General features: G+C 48.8%; 8 protein-coding genes and 2 non-coding genes across 10 annotated transcripts; 7 read left to right on the top strand and 3 right to left on the bottom strand.

Moving 5' to 3' along the window:
- Positions 1-572: 572 nt before the first annotated feature.
- Positions 573-3,256, bottom strand: VTP21DRAFT_2403 (uncharacterized protein; the record flags this gene model as incomplete). The annotated part of the gene is made up of 3 exons (XM_069392593.1): positions 573-1,330; positions 1,439-2,971; positions 3,073-3,256. 3 exons carry the CDS (start codon positions 3,254-3,256, stop codon positions 573-575), a joined length of 2,475 nt encoding a protein of 824 aa, XP_069250292.1.
- A 496-nt stretch (positions 3,257-3,752) lies between these two features.
- Positions 3,753-5,467, top strand: VTP21DRAFT_2402 (uncharacterized protein; the record flags this gene model as incomplete). The annotated part of the gene is made up of 5 exons (XM_069392592.1): positions 3,753-4,133; positions 4,199-4,307; positions 4,370-4,997; positions 5,069-5,288; positions 5,363-5,467. The coding sequence occupies 5 exons, from the start codon at positions 3,753-3,755 to the stop codon at positions 5,465-5,467; spliced, it is 1,443 nt and encodes a 480-aa protein (XP_069250291.1).
- Positions 5,468-5,774: 307 nt separating this feature from the next.
- On the top strand, positions 5,775-6,430 carry VTP21DRAFT_2401 (uncharacterized protein; the record flags this gene model as incomplete). Its single annotated transcript, XM_069392591.1, has 3 exons — positions 5,775-6,069; positions 6,126-6,146; positions 6,210-6,430. The coding sequence occupies 3 exons, from the start codon at positions 5,775-5,777 to the stop codon at positions 6,428-6,430; spliced, it is 537 nt and encodes a 178-aa protein (XP_069250290.1).
- Positions 6,431-6,489: 59 nt separating this feature from the next.
- On the top strand, positions 6,490-8,133 carry VTP21DRAFT_2400 (uncharacterized protein; the record flags this gene model as incomplete). Its single annotated transcript, XM_069392590.1, has 8 exons — positions 6,490-6,551; positions 6,629-6,690; positions 6,757-6,820; positions 6,897-7,045; positions 7,114-7,198; positions 7,274-7,353; positions 7,442-7,520; positions 7,626-8,133. 8 exons carry the CDS (start codon positions 6,490-6,492, stop codon positions 8,131-8,133), a joined length of 1,089 nt encoding a protein of 362 aa, XP_069250289.1.
- Positions 8,134-8,735: 602 nt separating this feature from the next.
- Positions 8,736-10,097, top strand: VTP21DRAFT_2399 (uncharacterized protein; the record flags this gene model as incomplete). The annotated part of the gene is made up of 2 exons (XM_069392587.1): positions 8,736-9,313; positions 9,392-10,097. The coding sequence occupies 2 exons, from the start codon at positions 8,736-8,738 to the stop codon at positions 10,095-10,097; spliced, it is 1,284 nt and encodes a 427-aa protein (XP_069250288.1).
- A 252-nt stretch (positions 10,098-10,349) lies between these two features.
- On the bottom strand, positions 10,350-15,645 carry VTP21DRAFT_2398 (uncharacterized protein; the record flags this gene model as incomplete). Its single annotated transcript, XM_069392586.1, has 14 exons — positions 10,350-11,148; positions 11,229-11,844; positions 11,921-12,656; positions 12,732-13,019; positions 13,081-13,237; positions 13,312-13,775; positions 13,840-14,118; positions 14,184-14,313; positions 14,374-14,524; positions 14,600-14,701; positions 14,759-14,877; positions 14,941-15,115; positions 15,185-15,287; positions 15,382-15,645. The coding sequence occupies 14 exons, from the start codon at positions 15,643-15,645 to the stop codon at positions 10,350-10,352; spliced, it is 4,383 nt and encodes a 1,460-aa protein (XP_069250287.1).
- A 1,291-nt stretch (positions 15,646-16,936) lies between these two features.
- Positions 16,937-17,977, top strand: VTP21DRAFT_2397 (uncharacterized protein; the record flags this gene model as incomplete). Its single annotated transcript, XM_069392585.1, has 4 exons — positions 16,937-17,015; positions 17,093-17,172; positions 17,236-17,898; positions 17,966-17,977. 4 exons carry the CDS (start codon positions 16,937-16,939, stop codon positions 17,975-17,977), a joined length of 834 nt encoding a protein of 277 aa, XP_069250286.1.
- A 921-nt stretch (positions 17,978-18,898) lies between these two features.
- Positions 18,899-20,261, top strand: VTP21DRAFT_2396 (uncharacterized protein; the record flags this gene model as incomplete). The annotated part of the gene is made up of 4 exons (XM_069392584.1): positions 18,899-18,935; positions 19,009-19,267; positions 19,350-19,692; positions 19,761-20,261. 4 exons carry the CDS (start codon positions 18,899-18,901, stop codon positions 20,259-20,261), a joined length of 1,140 nt encoding a protein of 379 aa, XP_069250285.1.
- A 165-nt stretch (positions 20,262-20,426) lies between these two features.
- On the bottom strand, positions 20,427-20,500 carry VTP21DRAFT_t172. Its single transcript has one exon. It is a non-coding gene; the product is annotated as a tRNA-Val (tRNA).
- An 88-nt stretch (positions 20,501-20,588) lies between these two features.
- Positions 20,589-20,661, top strand: VTP21DRAFT_t178. The gene has a single exon. It is a non-coding gene; the product is annotated as a tRNA-Ser (tRNA).
- Positions 20,662-20,833: the final 172 nt, after the last annotated feature.

The following is a 20,833-nucleotide window of genomic DNA, read 5'->3' as shown; positions in this document are numbered from 1 at the left end:
TCTACTTGGGTCTATCTGGATATGCAATTGTGCTATTTTGTTTATTCATGATAAAAGCAGAAAACACGAAGTTTTTCTCCAAAAAGAGATGAAATTGTATTGAAGTAAACAATAGAGTTAAAGGTTGAAACCGAGCTCAAGCTCGCGCTACATATTATGTAAAGTATGGAGAGACAGACACTAGGCATTCCCCCCAAAAAGTAGAATACTGTATCAAAGGTAGTGTATATATATTCTAAGACTAGGCATGAAAGTGGAAACGCAAGGAAACACACACTCGTCGATTATTATAAGGATATAAATATAGATAGACATAGAAATAGAGATATAGCCTGGGGAATAGAAATAGCGCATAACAGGAGGGGAATGGTAAAAAATAATAAATGGGTCCATTCGCAGGATCACCATGCCTAGAAATAGGGGTAAATTGCACTTTAAAAAACAAAAACAAAACCAGAACACCAAAAATAGAAATAAATATATCTCCCTCTGCCCCGAGAATTAGTAAGAAATCAATTGAAAACAATAAAAAAAAGCCGATCCTACATAATCAGATGATCGTAGGCTGAGGCTTAGTACCAACTCTGTCGACGACGATGCCGCTGCCTGCTATAATCTTTGGCTGCATCGGCGGCCGAAGTGTCTTGCTGCACCGGGTCGGCTTCCTTCTGCTTTCGAGCGGCCATCTCACCCTCTCTTTTCAGCGCCTCTTCACCATTTTTGGGAGTGGGCTCCTTCTCCTCTGCCTCGGACGAGCTCGCGTTCGACTCTTGCCTGCTGGCCCGCGCGTAGCGTTGCCGCTGGGACGGGGAAGGCATCGCATACACGTCCCTGTCATAGTAGTAATCGCCCGGGTAAAACTCCTCGTCGTCGTCCAACTCATCCCGGTAGTAGTCGCGGAGGGACGGGGGGTTGTAGTAGCGGTGGAAGGATCGGGATCTTCGTATGGGCGGGTAGTAGTCTTCCCTTCGGTCTCGTCCGGCGCTTGTCGAGTGTAGCCCCCGCTTGGAAAGCACACGCTGCAGTTCCTCTTGCCCGCGCGCCAACTTCTGTAGTATCTTCTGCTCCCGCTTGCGGTGTTCTGATTCTTGTTTATAGAACTCATCTCGCTCCACCTGCAAATCGCTGAGCTGCTTCCGCAACACCTCGATCTCGTCGTCGGAGCGCACCTCATCCCCGGCCGCGTCGGGCCCCGTGTTGGGACTAGGGGAGAAGTAGGCTGGCTGGGAGGTAATGGGTGCCGAGGAGGGAGACGGGCCGCCAGTAGAGTATCTCATGGAGCTGGCACGTGGGCGAAGGGGAGGCATGGAAGAGCGTTTGTCTCCAGTGGCTGCATCACCATAAGATTCAGAATTGATGGGCAAAATATATAAAAAAATAGAAAAATCAATGTCCGGGTCACTTATTTCAGCGTGAAAAGGCCCTGCCGGCCAATTACCTCGGTCGGATTTATCGTCCACGATCCTTGAACTTTTCCTCGAACCCTCGCGCTGCAACGAAGAGGCTTTTCCTCGTCCCCCCTCGCTCTCATCCGGCTCCGGGCGCGGCATCCCCGAATAGGGGGGATGGGGTCCATACATGAATGGATGTGGGAAAGGCATCGGGGGCGGAGGGGGCATAAACCCAGGGGGGAAGAAAGGGGACGAGGTAGCAGGCATATCCTTTCCTGCATTTTCCAATTCGCCGTCGCCGCCGCTGACGCCACCGGGCATGAAAGGACCATGGTGTGGTGGAGGCATAAACAGGTGCGGTGGCGGCGGGGGAATCTCATGGTGAGACATACTACGCTGCAGGCGATGAGGCCGCCGGCGGTGCATTGGCATCATGGGCACGGTATGCGGTTTCATGTGTTCATTAAACAGCGGAGAGCCCCCGCCCATGAACATGCCATCCGGAGGCTCGAATCCCGGGGACCCCTCCATTCTCATAAAGGGATCAAAGGGTGCTCCTGGGTGATCGGGCATGGTTCGCGCACTAGAAGTGCTGTTGGTGCGGGAGAGAGGGGGTCGCACTGGGTGCAGCGGTGGAAGGTGAGGCGGAGGGTGTGGGAACTGTCCTCCCATCCCAGCCGGCATCATTTTGGGTGTCATAGGGTGGGGAGGGGGAGGAGGCATAGAGCCAGCGCGCGGTGTGGAAGGGGAGCCCATCTGATCAAAGAGCTCGTTCGCAGGCAATGGACCATATCCCATCATGTGCATTGGGGGTATCGCCGAGGCTTGTCCTAGCATGCCTCCTCCTGGATTCATTGCGCCCATCCCGCTCTGGCCCATGCCCGGGAATCCCCTCGCACCCCCTAGCGGGAACATCCCCCCTTGGCTCGGCCCTGGGATCCCCTGGCCCATCGGAGGAATCCCACCCGAGTCTCCCATCGACGTCATTCCACCTTGTGCCATGGGAAACATCCTCGCAGCGCCTCCCATCGACCCGAGGCCGCCTCCAGCATCCATCACTCCCATTCCCCCGAGGTTATTCATGGGTGGCATGCCAGGAGAGGGGCCCATTCCCAGAGGGCCCAGGCCGGCTTGCCCCATCCCAGCCATTGAACCAACTCCTCCATGTGCTTCGCTCATCATCCCGACTCCTGGCTGGTCCATCATGCTACCCGGGCCACCCATAGGGGGGATGCCTCCAGAATGACCTAGCATGCCCATTCCCGGCACGCCCGCTCCACTTGGTCCCATCATTCCCCCAGGCACCTGGCCCATCGGTCCCATGGGAGGTATAGACGGAAGAAGCGGGGTTCTTCCCATGCCAAGTCCATGCATGCCGCCATCCATAAATTCATGCCCAATATTTGCCATATTATTGTTCTCTGTTGCCGTTTGATTTTGTGGTTGTGGTGCTTGCTGTGGTTGCTGTGGTGGTTGGTTCTGCTCTGCTGATGGTGGAATGTTCTCCGGTTGAATTGTATGTAACTGCGCTGGTGATGGATTGAATTGTGGATAGGGTACAGATGCAGGGTTTGTTGTTACTATGATTGGGCACAGAACAGATTAATAATAAAAAAGGTAGCAAAGAGAGGGTTGAGTTAATTCAGAGTGTAATAACGGTTGCCTCCAGAAAGAAAAAGACCTTGTCCTACGGACTGAACGTTTTCCTGTGTAGAAGCGCTGCGTAAAGAGGGGGCAGTCGATTCTGGTTTCGACGCAGAAGACGCTGACCGATGCACACTCGCTTGCTGTTGCGTCTGCTGGGGCTGCTCAAAGAATCGCCTTTCCTTTTCTTTCTTGCCGAGGGAGGCGATCAGTTTTAACATGGGAGAAGGAGCTGGCCGTTAAGGTAATGCTACCAATACTGAATCTCACGAATGGAGCGTATATGACGTTATTTGTTTTTTTTTGTTCCCACAAAAGCATACGCGTGCAGAATTGAGGGTGTCTTACGAGGATATAAGACGGCGGTTAAATAACCGTGATGAGGGGTATACGGAGAATTAAGGGAATATTAAACAGAGTAAAAATTCAAAAGTCAAAATGGCGATCCCCTCTTTTCCCACATGGGCGTGTCTACGCACAGAACAAGACGCTAAAGAATTTCTATTACGTGAAACGGAGTTAGAAGTGGGTTGATTTCGCGGCTTACAGATGAAGATTTCCAGAAAACCGAACGCTGTAAAACGTGACTTTGAAAAGAGCCTTCATATGCGTGACGTCAGAGGTTGTTTACTCTTCGAATTCAACCTCCGACTTGAAATAGTGAAGAGGTTCGAGGTTAATAGTCTCTTGAATCGATCATAATAATAGCCGCAAACAATGTCAAAACGAGTGGCCGAAGATATCCAGGAGGCACGGCGCAGACCCGGAGAGGAGGATGTAAAAATGGACGGCGAGAATGAGATGGGTGACTTTGAAGATCAGTGGGAAGATGAATGGGATGAGGAGGAGGAACAGGTTGTCGATGGAGGAGACGAAGATATGAATGGCATGGACACCGACCAGCAAGCGATGGAGGAGGAAGAAGAGGAAGAAAAGCCAGAGGATGTACGAGTCTATTTGCCGGGACAAAAGCTGGAAAAAGACGAGGTTCTCGAGGTGGATCAGTCGGTATACGTGATGCTACATAAAATGAATGTGAAATGGCCATGTCTTAGTTTTGATGTTTTGTGGGATCGGCTTGGAGATGAGCGATCAACAGTAAGCATTGATATATTCCAACTTTTCACGTCATCTTCGGCAATTCTTTTTTTTTTGCATTCAAGTATCCTGCGACAGCTTACGTCGTGACTGGAACACAGGCAGACAAGCCGGATAATAACGAGGTGATAGTAATGAAGATGACTGATTTACACAAGACACAGCATGATGATGGTGAATATACCTCTTGAGCTTGAAAGGGAAGCCGTATTCCGACTGATGCCCCTCTTTCTTAGATTTATCGGATGACGAAGAGGACGAAAACCTGGACGAAGACCCCATCCTTGAGCATCGAAGCATCCGGCACAAGGGCGGTGTGAACCGTGTACGGACAATGCCGCAGCGTGATGCGCATGTCACGGCCACGTGGGCCGACACTGGCAAAGTTCACCTCTGGGATATTGCCCCGGTGATTGCCTCGCTTGACTCTCCAGGCACGCCCATCCCTCCGGCTGCCCAATCTCCCATTTTCACCATCGATGCCCACCGAACTGAAGGCTTTGCCCTCGACTGGTCGCCCACCACCCCCGGCCGCCTACTTACCGGCGATTGCGACAGCAACATTTACCTCACCACCGGCACCTCCTCCTCCTACACGATAGACCGCACTCCGTTCAAAGGACACACCTCGTCCGTAGAGGATATACAGTGGTCACCATCGGAGAAGAATGTGTTTGCCTCCTGCTCCGCGGACGGTACGGTTCGGATATGGGACCTGCGGAACAAAAAGAAGGAGGCCATCTGCATACGTGCCAGTGACACGGATGTGAACGTAATGAGCTGGAATAAACAGGTCGGGTATCTGCTGGCATCGGGTGCAGACGACGGCGTGTTCAACATCTGGGACTTGCGCACGTTCTCAAAGTATATTGCTTTCTTTCCTACTTGCTTGGGGGCATGTCTAATTTCACCTTTCTAATTTTCCCCGAGCATAGCTCGCAGCAAACGCCCACGCCGGTGGCCACCTTCAAATGGCATCAGGCGCCCATCACCTCTATCGAATGGCACCCTAGTGAAGAGTCGGTGCTCTGTGTGTCTGGCGCCGACGACCAAGTCACCCTCTGGGATCTCTCGGTGGAACAGGATCCGGAGGAGGAGAAGAGCCGCGCTCCCGAGTTAAAGGATGTTCCTCCGCAGCTCTTATTCGTGCATCAGGTGAGGACGCCTGCTTTTTTTATTTAACATTTTCCTTTAAGATTGGCTCAACCTAACCTCTCCCCGCATCCCAGGGCCAACAACACATCAAAGAGATTCACTGGCATCGCCAGATTCCAGGCTGTGTCATCTCAACAGCATACACTGGTTTCAACATCTTCAAAACAATTTCGGTTTAAGCTATTGTTACTTGTTCATTACCACCATTAAAGCGGATAATTATATTGAATGGCATTGTCCTGTAATGAAAGCCTTGGCGTGCTTTTTTGTGGCCAAAGAGAAAGAAAAAAAACGACCATGCTCCCCCCATCTCCCTCCAAACAGCTTGGAAAAAGCCCGTTAGATGGGGTGGAAAGAAGTACTAAACGTGCTTATATTGCGCTAGAGCCAAACGCATCCTCGCTCTTGCGCAGAAACGTGATTTCGGCTTGCAAGGCCCATCAGGGATGAAAGCTTAGATGGAACAGGCTTGAGCCGCTTCGGGAAATGCGACCAGGCCGTGACTTGACTGGAAAAAAGAAAGCACTCCTTAAAGTTGAGTTAGCTGGGGAGGGAGGAAGCAGCGGGTGCCGGAGGGCGCTTGGGCTGGATCACTTGGTTGAACAATATCCATGCTTTGAGGAAGCTTGTGCACGAGGCTGCGCGGCGAGAGGGGCAGCAGGGGTCGGCTCCCCCGGGAACTCTGCTGGAGGAACGATCTTCAGTCGCATGGAGCGAGAAGGGAGAGAAAAATCAGGATTCACAAGCCGGGTTGCACCGGTTTATGCAAGCGTGAACAACCGTCGCGAGAAGAAACCACAAAACCTAACCTAAAGCCGGCCCTTTGCCTTTTTCCAGAGCTCCGCGGGAACGCCGCCAGTCCACTCGAGGGGTAGACTTTTCGCGTGGTCGGCAGAGTTCTGGTTATATTCTCCGAGCCAGTCACCATGCACAGTGCTGCTGAGCAAGACGAAATACCGAATCTTACTATTCTGGTAGATTTGGCATCATTGTGCGCGCTTGCCGGTTTAGAGTTGAGCGACGTAGGCCTTGCGCTCGCGCTCGGGTTTCCCGTGTCAAAAACCAATTTCTGGCCATTCTGGCTTCCTGGTTCCCCTTGTGCCCTCTTTCTTCCCCTCTCCCGCCCTTGGCCTCTATTTTAAGCTCGTGCTCTCCCCCATCTCAATCCCGCCCCCCATTGGCCCCTCATCATTAATGCAAAATGAAGAAACGGACCTTCGAGGAATCCAGCTTCGAGCAAATCAGCTCCGGCCAGCAACTAAGGTGACATCAATCTAGGCATCTCTGTCCCTGTATGCGCCGATGCTAATGCTGACGCTCTACCTGCTCATTCTCTCCAGATACACGCTGCTAGTTCGGCAGCAGCCCCGGCAGGCGCGCCTGTGCAGCTTCCGCGACAAAGGTAATTAGCCGCTGCGGCTTCTCGACGCATAGAGCTCACCCGCTCCTATCTGTTTTGCCTATCCAGTGGACCGGCGGCCCATCGATCCGCCCCCCATTGTTCAGCTTGTGGCGGAGGGGGACCCCAATGAGTCTGTATATCCATAGAAGCCCCTTCTGAAGAAGAATAAGATTACGCTGATGCCTCCATCCGCTTCACTATAACAGAAACTATCTGCAGAACCCTTATTTTTTCCTGTATGTCAATGTGGTCCAGCCCGATTCCTTTCGGGAGATCAATTATTTTGGGGGAAATAGAGTATGTGTCGGGACGGTGGTACAATCGCTGTATAAATTGAAGGACCTGGACAATTCCGGTAAGTGCCCCAGCCAGCCCTCCCGGAGGATTGCATCCTCAGCTTTAACACCCCTCCCCCTCGCATAGATGGCGGCTTCTTCGTCTACCCCGACATCTCGGTGAGGCTGGAGGGGACGTTTAGGCTCAAGTTCACGCTCTATGAGATCAAGAGGTACGCGTCGACGCTGAAAAAGCACCTCCCCCCCCCCTTCTCCCCCTTTCGTCACTAATCTGTGCTACTCTTCAGACAAGCCGCCATTTATAGAACTAGTGTGTATTCCGACGTGTTCGTTGTGTACGCCCCAAAGCTGTTCCCGGGAATGCAAGGTGAGCCGATGAACAAAAAAAGGAGGGAGGAGAAGACGGTGAAAACGTGCCAGAGTATGACAACTAAGCAGCTGTGAGCTTTTTGTAGAATCTACCTTTCTTACAAGAATGTTCTCGGATCAAGGGGTGCGCATGCGAATCCGCAAGGAAAATCGCGCCCAGGCAATGTAAGCGTCCCTTGTTTTGAAGGCCGATTCCACGGCTTCAGCACCAAAAAGAAAAAAAAATCAGGGCTTAGTATAACTTGGATTCTGATCTTCATGTCTTTTCAGGAGAAGAAGAAGCGAGGAAGCGGCCGCAAAGGAGATGGAGGATGACATAATGGCCCCAAGCAATCCTGAATATCCAGAGCCGAAAACTCACTTTCCGGCCGCACCGTTGGTAACCCAGCTGCTCCAAAAGAGGCACGGGCTTGGTGAGCCGCCGAAACTGATGCTGGATCCTACCCCCCCGCACACCCCCTCGCCTCTCACCACCAGCTTCTCCGTCTCCATGGCCTACACCCCCAGCTCACCTCGAGTTGCATCCCAGCGCGCTGCACTGCCCCCGCTGCCGCCCCCGCCCTCTTCAGCGACCCGATTCTCGCACGACGCCAGAAAAGACAGCAGTAACCATGAATTCACAAGGCTCTTCAGCAACTATGCAAGCCAGTTCTCATGCCTGCAACCTCCCCTCTCCCCACCCCCTCTCTCTGCATCCCATCCACACTTCCCCCCCGCCATTTCAACCTCAGTCGCATCAGATAGGCCTGCTCGGATTCCTACCCAGATGCTTAGATAAGCGGCCATTTAGGTTTCCCAACATGTTCAGATTCCACAATACCTGTGTTTTTATTATTGAAAACCTGTTTATATACATATCGATATCACGATTATCTATATTATTTATCCGCCTACTCTGTCTTTGTATAGTCTCCCACCATTCGTATACTTAGTTTTATCTCCCCCGTTGCTCTGAGAACGACCCCTCCAGCCTTTTCCTATTTTCATGTCAGACTTTCGTCTCTTTCCTTTCGCTTCATTGCATCCTCTTTAAAGCGTGTTTCCCGATTGCAAGCTGTTTATTTCGTTTTTCCCTCCCTTTAGAATGCAGAATTCCATAATGGTGCGTAGGCCCGCAGGAATTGGACCCGTCGTGCCTGATGGAAAGGGCGGTTTCAGAGTGCACATGGAAATTTCACGTGGCCTCTCGGTTTCTTGTGCCCAAGGCCCTTCTAATTGGAACGTTTAGAGGCAAAGTCAAGGAAGAAACAGAAACGGTTCCTTGTCCCTGCTCCCTATTTTTATTGTCTCTTCTATTATTCTGTTCTTGGCTATTTCCTTTTTCCCCTCTACCACGCCTCTCTTTCTCGCCCCTGTCATTAGCTCCACTACCATCCTTCCATGGTTACTCATCTGTTACCACTCCCAGCAGACCAGAGAACCGCAGAGGGGCATCTCGGCCGCCTGAGCCCCGAGCAAATGATTAAGCTTTCCGAATTATGGACGGCTGTCTTAGACGTCTTTCGTCGGGATCAGTTCCCGGGCAAAGAGGACAGCAAAGAAGCCCCCGCGGCTAAGAAAGCATCGTTCGGCGGCTGGCTGAGCGGCGGCGCAAGGAGAGAAAAAGCTCCTGAGACCGATGAAAAACAGTCTCCTGAGAAACTGGATCCCCACCATCTCCTAGAGATCACTCCGTTCGATATCCAACGCTCCTTCTGGGAATGCACTTTCAAAGAATTGCCGGATCAGATTCTTCTACGATATCTCCGCGCTAGAAAGTGGAATGTGGAGGCCGCCCTCCAGTTACTCATTAGCATTGAGAAATTCCATATCGAGGAAAACATCCCCGAGCTGATTGCGCAAGGTGAACTAGGGATGGAGAAGCATTTCAAGGCTACCGGAGAGAAAGGTTGGAGAGAGTCGTTTGAGGTGTCGAAGGGGTATTTACACGGCGTGGACAAGTGGAATCGCCCTATCTGGTAAGGATGAACTCGATGTATTATTTGTTTGAAACTCACCGCTCACTTGAATCATCCTCTTTGCCCCCACTTCCCCAGCTTTGTCGACGTCAAAAACCATTTCAGGAGCCACACGGATGAAGAGCCTCTCAAGAAATCCACTCTACTCAAGTTCGAGATGCAGCGTAGCCTACTGGAGCCGCCCGTAGAAACCTTTTGCATCGTCTTCAACCTCTCCAATGTTGCCATGGTGAATCTCGACCTAGACTTGGCCAGATTCATCGTCACCTGCTGCGAGGCCTACTACCCGGAGTCATTGGGTCTCTTGATTATCCACAACGCCCCCTGGTTTTTCGGAGCCGTGTGGCGGATTATCAAGCTCTGGTTTGATCCCGTAGTGGCGAGCAAGATTCGGTTCACGAGCAACGTGGGCGAGTTGCTCCAGTTCGTTGATCAGGAATACCTGCCCGCCAACCTAGTGGGTGGCGATGATGAGGGATATCGGTGGGTGTATCCGCCCCCTGTGGAAGGTGAGAACGATTTGCTGCAGGACACCGAAACCCGTAACACCTTACTCAAAGAGCGCCATGCCATCATCGAAGACTTCGAGGACCTAACGGGCAAGTGGTGCGCAGCCATGAAGTCCGGCGACCGGCAAAAGGCAGACGAACTGTGGAAAGCACGGGCGGAGCTAGGCTCTAGAATACGACAGGCCTACTGCGACCTGATTCCATATATGCGGGGAAAGACCTACCTGGACCGTCTTAGCCCGACCAAGACCGAAATCTCGGCGGAGGAGTTATAATGATTGGAGACTCCCACCCCCTCCCCCCCTGCCGCTTATTCCTTGTACGATGGTGTTCAATATACTCTTAGCTGTAATATAGACAAATGTGCTTTCTCTACTCCCTGCTCCCCTCCCCCTTTTGCTTTTGCTTAATTTCATCAAGATTGAACAATGCCTAATTTTATTAATCAGCAAATAAAAACAAACAAACTGGGTTTTGTTCAAGGAAAATGAAACATAAAGACCTAGAAATCGTGTGGCGACGGGAGCCTACTCCATATCCTCGTCCTCGTTCGCTCTATCTTCATCCATCCCATCTTCGTTATGCTCCTCTGTCCCCTCCAGGGCCTGCTCTGTCTGCGGCTCGACAGACTGCTCCTCCATGGCGTCCAATTCCCGCTGTTGCTCCTCTCTCTCTCGCTCCTCCTGGAGCTGCCGGGCGTGCTCCAGCTGCTCCTGAATCATCTGGTGAATATAGCTTCCCATGTGCTTGACATCCTCCATGATCACCCCCTGCTCATCCTTCTGCAATTCTTCGGCGTCAGCCGGGGTGGCCGCGCGATCGGTCGGCCACATCTCGCCCAACCTTAGGGAAAGCTTGTCCCCGCGCTGCACCAGCAGCGAAAAGGCCTCGCGCATCTCCACGCAGTTTTCAAACAGCGCCCGCCGGCAAAACACATACAGGCCCAGCCTTGCTCTCGATAGCGCGACCACCAAGCGTCTCACATCGCGCAAATACCCTACGGTTTTAGTGCGTACTAGCGACAGAAGCACATAGTCATTTTGCTGGCCCTGGTACTTGTCCACGGTGGACACACAGGCCGGCCATCCAAAGAGGGGATGCCACGAGCAGCGCCGCTGAAGAACGTCGCGGATCAGAGCCTTCTGCCCATTGTAGGTCGTCAAAATCGATATCTTTTCCGACGGGTAGCCCAACAACCGCATGTACTGGTAGAGTGCGACCACATACTCCGCCTCGCCAAGATTCTGGTAGAAATAGGGCGAGGGCTCGCTCTCCCCCGCACCGTTGTAGTCTTCGACGTTAATGAGCTGATATTCAAATGAAAATCTATTTTGTGATTATAATAGTCAGTAAAAGTCCGTCAGGTACTTCTTGGAGATCGGGGCCAAATGTGTCAATCAAATTACCCAGCATTCGCCTTTTGATACTCGGGTGCCTCCTTGATGATCGGCAGATCGCCCAGCCCATTGTACCGCCATCGGTAGAGCCCCGCAATAGACGATCGTGCGCGTCCCTGTCTGTCCAGCTGGATATGCGGCACACCAAGGCGTACAAACCGCGTAAACATGCTCTGTTCCATGTTGCCATACTGCTGGAACGCGAGGTTCTTCACCACAGGGGGAAGCTGATTATGGTCTCCGATGAGAACCACACGCTTAAGGCGGTTGCGCCCCTCGTGGTCGCCGTCCGGTTCCTGCAGCAGCAGGGGGACAAATGTCTCCACCTCAAGGATCTGGGCCGCCTCCTCCATAATGACGTTGTCATACTTGAATCCAAGTGCGGTCAGCTCCCGCCGTTTGAGGGCGGCATGGGTGCATGTCATGGCGATAATCTTCGCTTCTTTTGTCAGGAGATAATTGGAGCGGTCGTGGCCAGTTCGAAGCAGCTCAAATGCGCGTATCTCATTCAACTGCGTGAAAATGTGGTTAATGTGACGGAAACAGCCCTCTGCAATCTCGAGAGCCTCCAAATAAGAGGCCTCAGCCGGGAAAAGCGGCTGGGGTGCGTTGGCAAAATACTCGGCTTTATAAAAAGAAGGGGACAAGACAGGATCAGTTGGTTGTGAAAAATGACCAATCACCAATTCCACACCACTTACCAAAGGGGAACTCGTCTCGTACCAGCTCAGCCGTCAAGCTCTCTTCTGGGCCGTTCTTGACCTTTTCCGTGTACTTTTCCCATCGGGCAAGCACGTGGTACAGGAAAAAGTAGCCTGCCGTTTCGCAAGTATAACCATGTGCTCCGCCGATGTCCAGTGATTTTGCGAGGCGATCCACCTCTGCCAAAAGTTCAAGCCGCTTCTCGAGGAAGGAATTAACTCTTCCGTACTTGCTGAAGCTCAACTCGGTGTTGAGTTCCTCCTCTCCGTGCCCAAGTCGCAGGAGGTGACGCTCGTCGATATCCAGCGCCATGATCTTCTCGAAAAGTTGGTTAAGGGCTTGGTTGCTGTGCGTGATAAGTAGTGTGTGCTGCTCCGGGTTGTTGTGGTAAATGTTGGCGATGATCTGGACTGCCACGTCCGTCTTACCAGTGCCGGGCGGCCCTACTATTAGCGTCAAGCCAGGGCTCATTCCCGCACGAATTGCCTCTATCTGAACGGGGGTGAAGCGGATCGAGTTCTGTTTTGGTTTGTTGAAGGGATAGGGGCCCATATTTGGCATGGTATAGGTGCGCACCGCTACCTGTTTATTATTGGCGTGGGCTCCATCGGTCACGGGGGGCTGAGCATTCGCTTTCCGCTTCTTGGACGTCTTGCGGTCCTCAGATGTCTGAGGGAACGAAAGAATATGGGGTGGAGGGACGGGTATAGTAGACTCGGGAGAAGGGACTATTTCCTGGAGGGTGGGATTATCAAAGTTGGATTAGTGCGATGTGTGGAAGAAGCAACCCTTTCGCTCGGTCAAACTTACAGAGTTCGGGAAGCTTTCCACCAGATGCTCGTAGTCCAGGAAGGTGTCTCGAAAGTTGAGCTCCTTCGGCTGGTTGGAGATACGTGAATAGTGGGCGCTGCCGGGGTCGCCATACCCAAGGAACACGTTATGCAGCCAGTCGGGGATGACCAGCTCGCTTTGCATTAGATCACGGATGGTCTCCAACACAGATTTGAAGTTGTTTTCCTTGGGTTTGCGTCGCAACAGCAAGTTGAATGTTTCATGGACATTCTCTTTTTTCTCCTTGTGATGTCGGTCCATATCAGCCTATATTTGGGCATGGTCATTATCCTCTACCGAATGAATCCTCTTGCACAAGCTCAATTACCTTGTACTGGTTCGGATCCAAATGGACACGGATGGTCCGCACCGATCCAATCAGGGCATTCTCGTCTCGAGGCTCGCCCTCATCAAGGGGTTTACCATCATCGCCTATAAACGCGCGCATCTCACAACCGCGGACGTACTTGATCCCGAAATGTTTTCTTCATTCGAGAGAGGAAATTCGGTTAAATTCAAGTGCCGAGAAACAGCCTCGCAGTGGATTCGGGGTACTCACCGGAAATCCATATCGCTGGTGTATTTCTCACTCGTTTCCGCATGGGCTTCAATGGTTAATAAAAATAGTACGTCATGCTGTCGAAGCTCGTCCCATTCAGCACGAATTGAATCCGTATATCGCCCTAGATTAAGCGTTATATCTGCCTTCACATAAGCCGGCTTATTCTCTCCAACTTTGGGTCCCGCAACCTCTACCACTTGAAATCCTGTAATGGGCACCGCCATCCGTGCCCAACCAGAAAATGCTGTCCGGTTATCGACCGATACACGCGGCCCAAGTCGCTTGACAACATCTTCAATATCTTGTCGGATCTCATAAGCACTCTCCAGGCGAAAGAGATTGAAATTGCGGAGTAGATAGTCATGGATGGTAAGGAATTGTAGGTTTAGCTTTGGGAGGGCTAGAGGCCTGTCGCCCGAATAGAACTGCGTCTTAACGAGGACATCGTTGAAGAGCATATTCTATGTGATATCAAAAAATGTCAGGGGGTGAACCACATCGGGAAACTCTAGGAATAAATACTACCTCATCAGGATAAATCGGCATGGAGTTAATTGTGTCAATCTGGTTGACTCGCTTTTCAAAGCGTGCAACTAAGCTGTCCAAGAGGATCTGATGTTCATCAAGTCGGGTATCATTGAGCACTATCTCAGTGCGCACACCAAGCATTTCGGCTAATTTCATGAGCTCAGAATCCTCAAGCTCCTTAAAATGATTCAGAAGTTCGTCACGCTGCTCTATCGACCCGACATTGGAGAGGGCTAATGACTTCAAGGTTGGTTGGAAATGCTTGAAAGCAATGCGCTAAGCCAAGGCAAACGTCAGTCAAAACCAGTCATTTTGAGCTTGGGGCAGAGAGAGACTTGTACCTGGAGTTCAACCAATTTTGATTCGTGGATCTCTCTCATATCATTTCGCGTGAGGGCAGTTCCTTGATAGTCATTGATCTCAAACTTGGCATAGAAGCGAAGTATATCCAGTAATTGCATGAGAAGAGAACTAAACTGCAGAATTAGTACAATGCGGGCATACGTGAAAGCTACGGTTCATTCGTTATACCTTTTATCCATATGTTTGAGAATTGGAGCATTTTCGCAAAGAATGAGGATTTGATGGTCATCTAATAGAGTGTTGAAATAGCGTCGTGTTGGTAGCTGAGCCTCGAGGTCAATTAGGAGCTCGACAAATCTTTCGCAATAAAACACAGTGTCTGTGGGTGAAGTGAGAAAAAAAAAATTAAATGTACTTGAAAAAAAAAATCCATAAAAATCAGAGTAACCCTTACCCTCATTTGAATCCTCGATGCTAAAAAGGATCTGGACAAAATCTCGCAGTAAATTACTTAGCCATTTTCGTTCGAAATCAAGTTTCTCCCGGGTTGCTTCGTCTAATATGAAAACTCGTAAGTCGCCCCTGGCCAGTTATATATAATAAAGGATCCTACCTGAAGTGTCATATTTTTTCTGGATATGCTTCCAAACTTTACGTAACGAGGGATTTTCATTAAATAGCCGCTCTCTCCGTTTCGGGACGATGCATTCCCATGTTGCTATAGAAACCAGTCTAATATGGAATATAGATTTCAGAAACAGGGCTTTCAATTGTGGGGATGACATTGAATCTCACCGCATGCATTCTGATCTGATTGCGACATTCTCCAGACTTTGAAAGGCATTGACGAGGAAGAGAATGAGGAATTTGCGAGTTTGAAGGGTCAGATTTTGGGAATGAGAGGGTAATGTTAATCGTACGATATTAGAAAATAATCGAGAGAAATTAACGGGAGCGGTCTGAATAAAGTCTATGGGAAAGGAAAGATTTCTGTTATTTAGAGGAAACTGCGTAGTCAAGTAAGAAGCAATTCTATTACCCCATGCAGGCACGCGCTGCCTGAATTTCTCGTTTATCATCAATACAATCGATAGAATATGGGGAAGAGATGATGTCTCGGGGTCATAGTTTGGCCATAAGAACTAAAATAGCATAACAATGTCAATATCATTAAATATTTCAAGGACTAGAAATGATAACCAATTTAGAGAGCACCCTAAAGCGATCTCAACTAACCTTTTCTAGATACTGATTAAACTCTAGAAGCATCACTTTGCGAGTATTAAATTTAGTGGCCTCGAGCTGTTCTTTGTAGATCTGTTCAACCACCGCTGGATTCCAATCCATCTTCTTGAGCCATTTCTTCTGGGCAAGAAGTGAAATCGGATCGGATTGGATCTCAGCCAACGTCGGGTGGTGCACGCCGCGTGACAGCGAGGCCTCCTCGGCTGGTGCGTACCGCGGAATGGTTGTCTGTAGATCTTGGGCCGCAGGTGCCATATTCCTTGGTGAGTCTGTAATTGCGTCAAGCGGATCGCGTAGATCGCGACGATGGTAAAATAAATTGTTCGTGGCGCAGTATTTTTATTTATTTCTTTTCTCTCACTTAGACCTAAATACACGTTGTGTAGATAACTCTTTGAATTCTAATCATAATTCATGTGAGCGAATCCATCACAGAGTGAGCTTCAGTCTACTGACACATGATGTTGGGTGATCGTGTGAATACTAACATAGCTACTTATATTTATTTATCTATCGCTCTACTCTGCAACGCTGGATATACTCAAGTTTCTCTAGGAAAATAGAAGAGTTATATTCTTTTGGGGTATATTAGAGGCTATGACATTCAGGCTATTGCTTGGTTTAGATAATAGGGTAGGGGACCCAAGTAAATATTAGATTTGCCTGCCGAGTTCATTCTGAAGCTAACCATGAAACTTGCTTCAACGCGTAATAATATGTAATAGTGAGCTGACTAAACCTCAATGTCAGACCATGCATGTATGATAACAGATTAATCGGTGAACACAACGTGTTTTTGACCCCAAATCAGTTGGTCAGATGTGAATGATAACGAGAAGGGTACTTGCCACTTCAAAAGCTTTAATATACCTTGAGCTGCTTACCACATTGATTATCGTTGTCTCCAGTAGATTAGCATGACCACATGCACAGATATGAGCACCAGGAGCCAGCCACGAGCATTCTCTAACTTGGTAGTTGTGTATTTCTGTGGATGACATCATCGCGTTTTCCTGCTTTACGGTGCAGGGTTGTTAGCATACTTGGTCTAGACCCACTATATTTGACTGGCAAACTAAGCTTTGAGCATCCAAAATTAATTGAAGAAAACGAAAGAAATTCTTTTCTGCTAAAGTGTGTATAGACTAAGGAAACCAAAGGCCAATGGGCCTATGAAAAAGGCCACAGAACATTACAAAACTTTCTAACTTGCCACCATTCGAGAAAAGGATTTTCGGCCGAAGCCGCGAAAAACGCAACAAGCACAATAAACTCTGTCCTACCAATCGCTATCGACACCAAAAAAAAATCCCATTTATTCGGTAAGCGGCGCAGGTTGGTAGGAATTTAAAAGTACCGGCCTTGGGCCTTTATTGCTTCCTTCCTTTTCTTTGTTTGTGTAAGAAATAGAAGAAGAGAGAGTCGAACGAGAAGGGGGCTGGGCATTTGTCTTTGGAATTGTTAGGTGTTTGGCTTTGGTTCTCTTGGTTTTTATTATATATTTCTATACTCGAACTCCTTTCGTCCATCATTCGACATTCTGGAAATGACTCAACGACGAAGACTCACCTTAGCGGGTGATTCGTGTATGATGCTCGAAACGGTTTGGGGCAAAGCTACCGATGGTAAATCCATTGCATTGTCCCCTCGTTCTTATCCGTTACACTTAATAATCATGATCCCCCATTTTTGTGCTTGTTAGGATCAAAAGATGCTGACCTCACCATTGAGACGGTGATTACAAGCCCAAAACTTATACCAAAACGTAACACATGGTCACAGGTAAATCGAATATTAATCAAACAATTAACATCCGCTGCGCATCTCCTAATAATCACGAAACAGATACCCTCTACACTAGACAACCAACGCCAAACCACCCGACCATTCAACAACATCTGCACCCCTCGCACATTTCGCCGCTCATACTCGCTGGCTGAGTATCGCGAGCTCTCATCTCCCACACCTTTGCACGAAGACTTCGACTGTTTCCCCCTCTCTTCCCCGCCAGCGGCTCTTGCCCCGGCACCTCCTGCAAGCTACTTCTCATCGCCCCCTGTTGTCATGGATGAGGATGACGATGATGAAGGTTTGGTTGGCGAGGAGGACGAGGACCTTGACTTGGAACTCTCTCCTGCCATTGCTGCCGAAGAAGATTGTGTGGTGAATAATAGTAGTTGGCGGCAGACTGCGTCTCCCCGCCAATTCTATGCACGCTGGCGTGCTGCGTACCCGCAATATTCATCCGCAACACAATCCATCGATTCGGAGTTTGACCAGGAGCGCTTACAACGATGGCGACGCCGGCAGGTCGAGGCAACGCCACCGTGGCGAATACAGGAAGAACAGCAGCAGCCGCTCCCCACCCATGGATGTCGGTTTGTTACGTCTCGGGACGAAAACGTGAGCCCTGCAAGTATGCGAATACTGCAGGCTGTGTCAATGAAGTGTGTTGGAGTTGGGGCGGGAGAATGGGCACTAATGCGAGAAAGAGATGTCCTTGAAAATGTGAGTGTTATCCAGGATTGCTAAATACCATATTACAAATTCACTAACCCCCTTCCCTTCGCTATAGCCATTCCTATGATTATCGTAATAGTTTGATATCCAATTATTTATTATAATATTCTGCCAATGTATTTATGGATAATTTCTTTTCGCCTTATTTTCTATTTAAAATTTTATATATCATATACCTTCATGCCCATCTCAGCTCTATTCTCCCTATTTTCTCTTCCCTCGCTCCTCTCCTATTTCTTCTAATCGTGTTATGGGCAATTTTATTGCAGCTATGTCTCACTGGGACTCCATTCATTATCTGGTGACTATATATGGACTTTTATCGATATTATTATTTACTATTCTTATATACTTCCTTCCCTCTCCTTTATGATTTTATCTGAATTTTAATAGAAAAAATCACAGTAATCTAGATTAAGTAATGAGCAACCTTCAGCATTAAACTTATTGAGCTATGTCTTTCTACTCAGAGAGTTTGTGACTGCTTCTTCATGGTTTGCCACCAAATTTTTAAACTCAATTTATCAAAGTTGGATGCTTTTCCGTAAGAATAAGGGGATATGACTAATGCAGCCTTCGGCATTGATGTTGCTCTAGCCGTTGGGCCTCTTGAACAAAGTGAGAAGGAATCGCCCGGCATAAGTCAAAGCAGCAGGTCGATAAAGGTCCATAGCTCTTCCTTTCTTTGTTCAGTATGCAGCCACAATCTCTAGTCAGATTAGATAATCCAACCAAGTATGCGCGCCCCCTTGTCCCGACCGCTTTTGCAATTTGGATTCAGTCTTTCTTAAATTTGCATTTTATCTTATGCCAAACGGGATATCTTTCATGCTTCGAATTCATGAAATGAGTAAGGTAGCATCAATGTTGCACAAGCACATGCGCCATCCAAATTGCTTTGTTCTCACCCTTCCTCCAATATTAAGCCCAATAATTCCTTTCGTTTCTACCTCGCGTTAAATTCCATTTCCATCGAAATCAAGAAATCATGATTCAAGCTGACCGAAAACTGTGTATGATTCCTGGTTAGTGATTCTGATATACCTCGCAGCACTTTTGGCCTTTAGTTTTATAACACTTTTTTTTTGCAAACGTTAGGCCCTGTGGAATTCCACGAAGATGTCCTCGCTGCCATGGGAACCCCTGCAACCTCGCATGTTTCTCCCGAATTTATCGGAGTATTTGGTGAATGTTTTCCGATGCTTCGAGAGGTTCTCTTCACCGAGCGAGGACAGCCCTTTGTATTAGCTGGATCGGGGACCCTTGGATGGGAGCAAGTTGGTGCCAATTTGATCGAGGAAGGTGATAAAGTTCTGGTACTAAATACTGGATATTTCGGAGATGGCCTGAGCGTTTGGTAATTAGATGCTTTGGAATGTCTATGTCAATTCGTGATTGCTGATCATTCTTTGGTTATAACTTTATATCATGACACATAGCTTGGAGACATTTGGTGCAAAGGTGACCCAAATTAAATCCGAGATTGGATCTCGACCTACCACAGAAGATCTCAAGAAGCACTTGGCCGCAGACAAATACAAGATTGTCACAGTCACACATGTGGATACCTCGACAGGTGTACTATCTGACGTGAAAGAAGTTGCGCGAGTGGTAAAGGAAATTTCACCCGAAACCCTTGTTATTGTCGATGGTGTTTGTTCCGTGGGAAGCGAGGAGCTTCGCATGGATGACTGGAATGTGGATGTTGTAGTGACTGCAAGCCAGAAAGCAATTGGAGTGCCACCCGGGTTGTCTATCGTGGTCGTTAGTGAACAAGCAATGGTACTTGAAAGTTGAAGCTACAATGAAGATACCATATGATATGACAATACTAATGGAATTATAACTAGGGAGTGTTCCGTGATCGTAAAACGCCTATTCGCAGCTACTATTCCTCCTGGGCCCGCTGGCTTCCTATTATGCAAGCCTATGAGTCTCGTAAAGGAGCTTACTTTGCTACTCCCGCTGTTCAGCTTATCTTTGCGCTTAATGTCAGCTTAAAACAGCTCATCAAGAACAAAATGGACATACGTTTCGCTCAGCATCGCGAAGTGAGCGCAAAGGTAAAGAATTTCGTTACGGATCTTGGCCTTAAACTAGTGCCCAAGTCCCTAGAGGTCGCATCGAACTCCATGACTGCGGTGTATGTGCCTGAGGGTGTGGCTCTTGCTGAGCTGCTTCCTGCATTGTCGAGATTCGGAGTGGTTTGCGCAGGTGGACTTTTACCCCAGATATCATACTTCCGAATTGGCCACATGAATATCTCTGTAACGGAGCCGGATCGCGGGCACATCGAGCAAGTATTATATGCTGTGAAAACCGCACTTGAGGAGTGCGGCTACAATAAGTAAAAGCGGTGTACTGACCTATAAGGTTTCAAAGAATATATAAACGATTCCTTTTATTATTATACTAAGTAAATAGTTAAAATTATGGACCATTTTTAAAAAGCTTCGCTCATAAAAAAAAGGGAAAATGTGTTTGATATCATTCTGAAAATAATTTATAAAAAAAATTGTTTTCGTCCGGATTCGAACCGGAGACCGTCTGTGTGTTAGACAGACGTGATAACCAACTACACCACGAAAACTCGAACTCTTAAAAATGTTACGAGGATATTGGCTTTTGGTACGGAAAGTCACATAAGCAGTCACTTAGATACTCGGGAGGTGAGATGGGGGAGGGTTAGTGTAGTGGACTATCCCTGGGATGCCGACGAGAACGGCGTGGGTTCGAATCCCACTTCCCCCATCAGCACTTACTCTTAGTTTGTGACTGCTATCCACTTGATCAGAAGCTGAGTCTTGATTATTGATAAGATTGCCCTTACGATAAGTACAAAAGATTACATCGGTTTCACGTACATGCTATTCACGACAACTACGATACACGCATATCGATTGAAAGTCTATCGATCAAGGAC

Source organism: Calcarisporiella thermophila, assembly GCF_041956535.1.
Source record: "Calcarisporiella thermophila strain CBS 279.70 unplaced genomic scaffold VTP21scaffold_14, whole genome shotgun sequence".
In the NCBI taxonomy this organism is placed as follows: Eukaryota; Fungi; Calcarisporiellomycota; class Calcarisporiellomycetes; order Calcarisporiellales; family Calcarisporiellaceae; genus Calcarisporiella; species Calcarisporiella thermophila.
The sequence above is the reverse complement of the archived record's forward strand: the minus strand, read 5'-3'. Positions and strand labels throughout refer to the sequence as shown.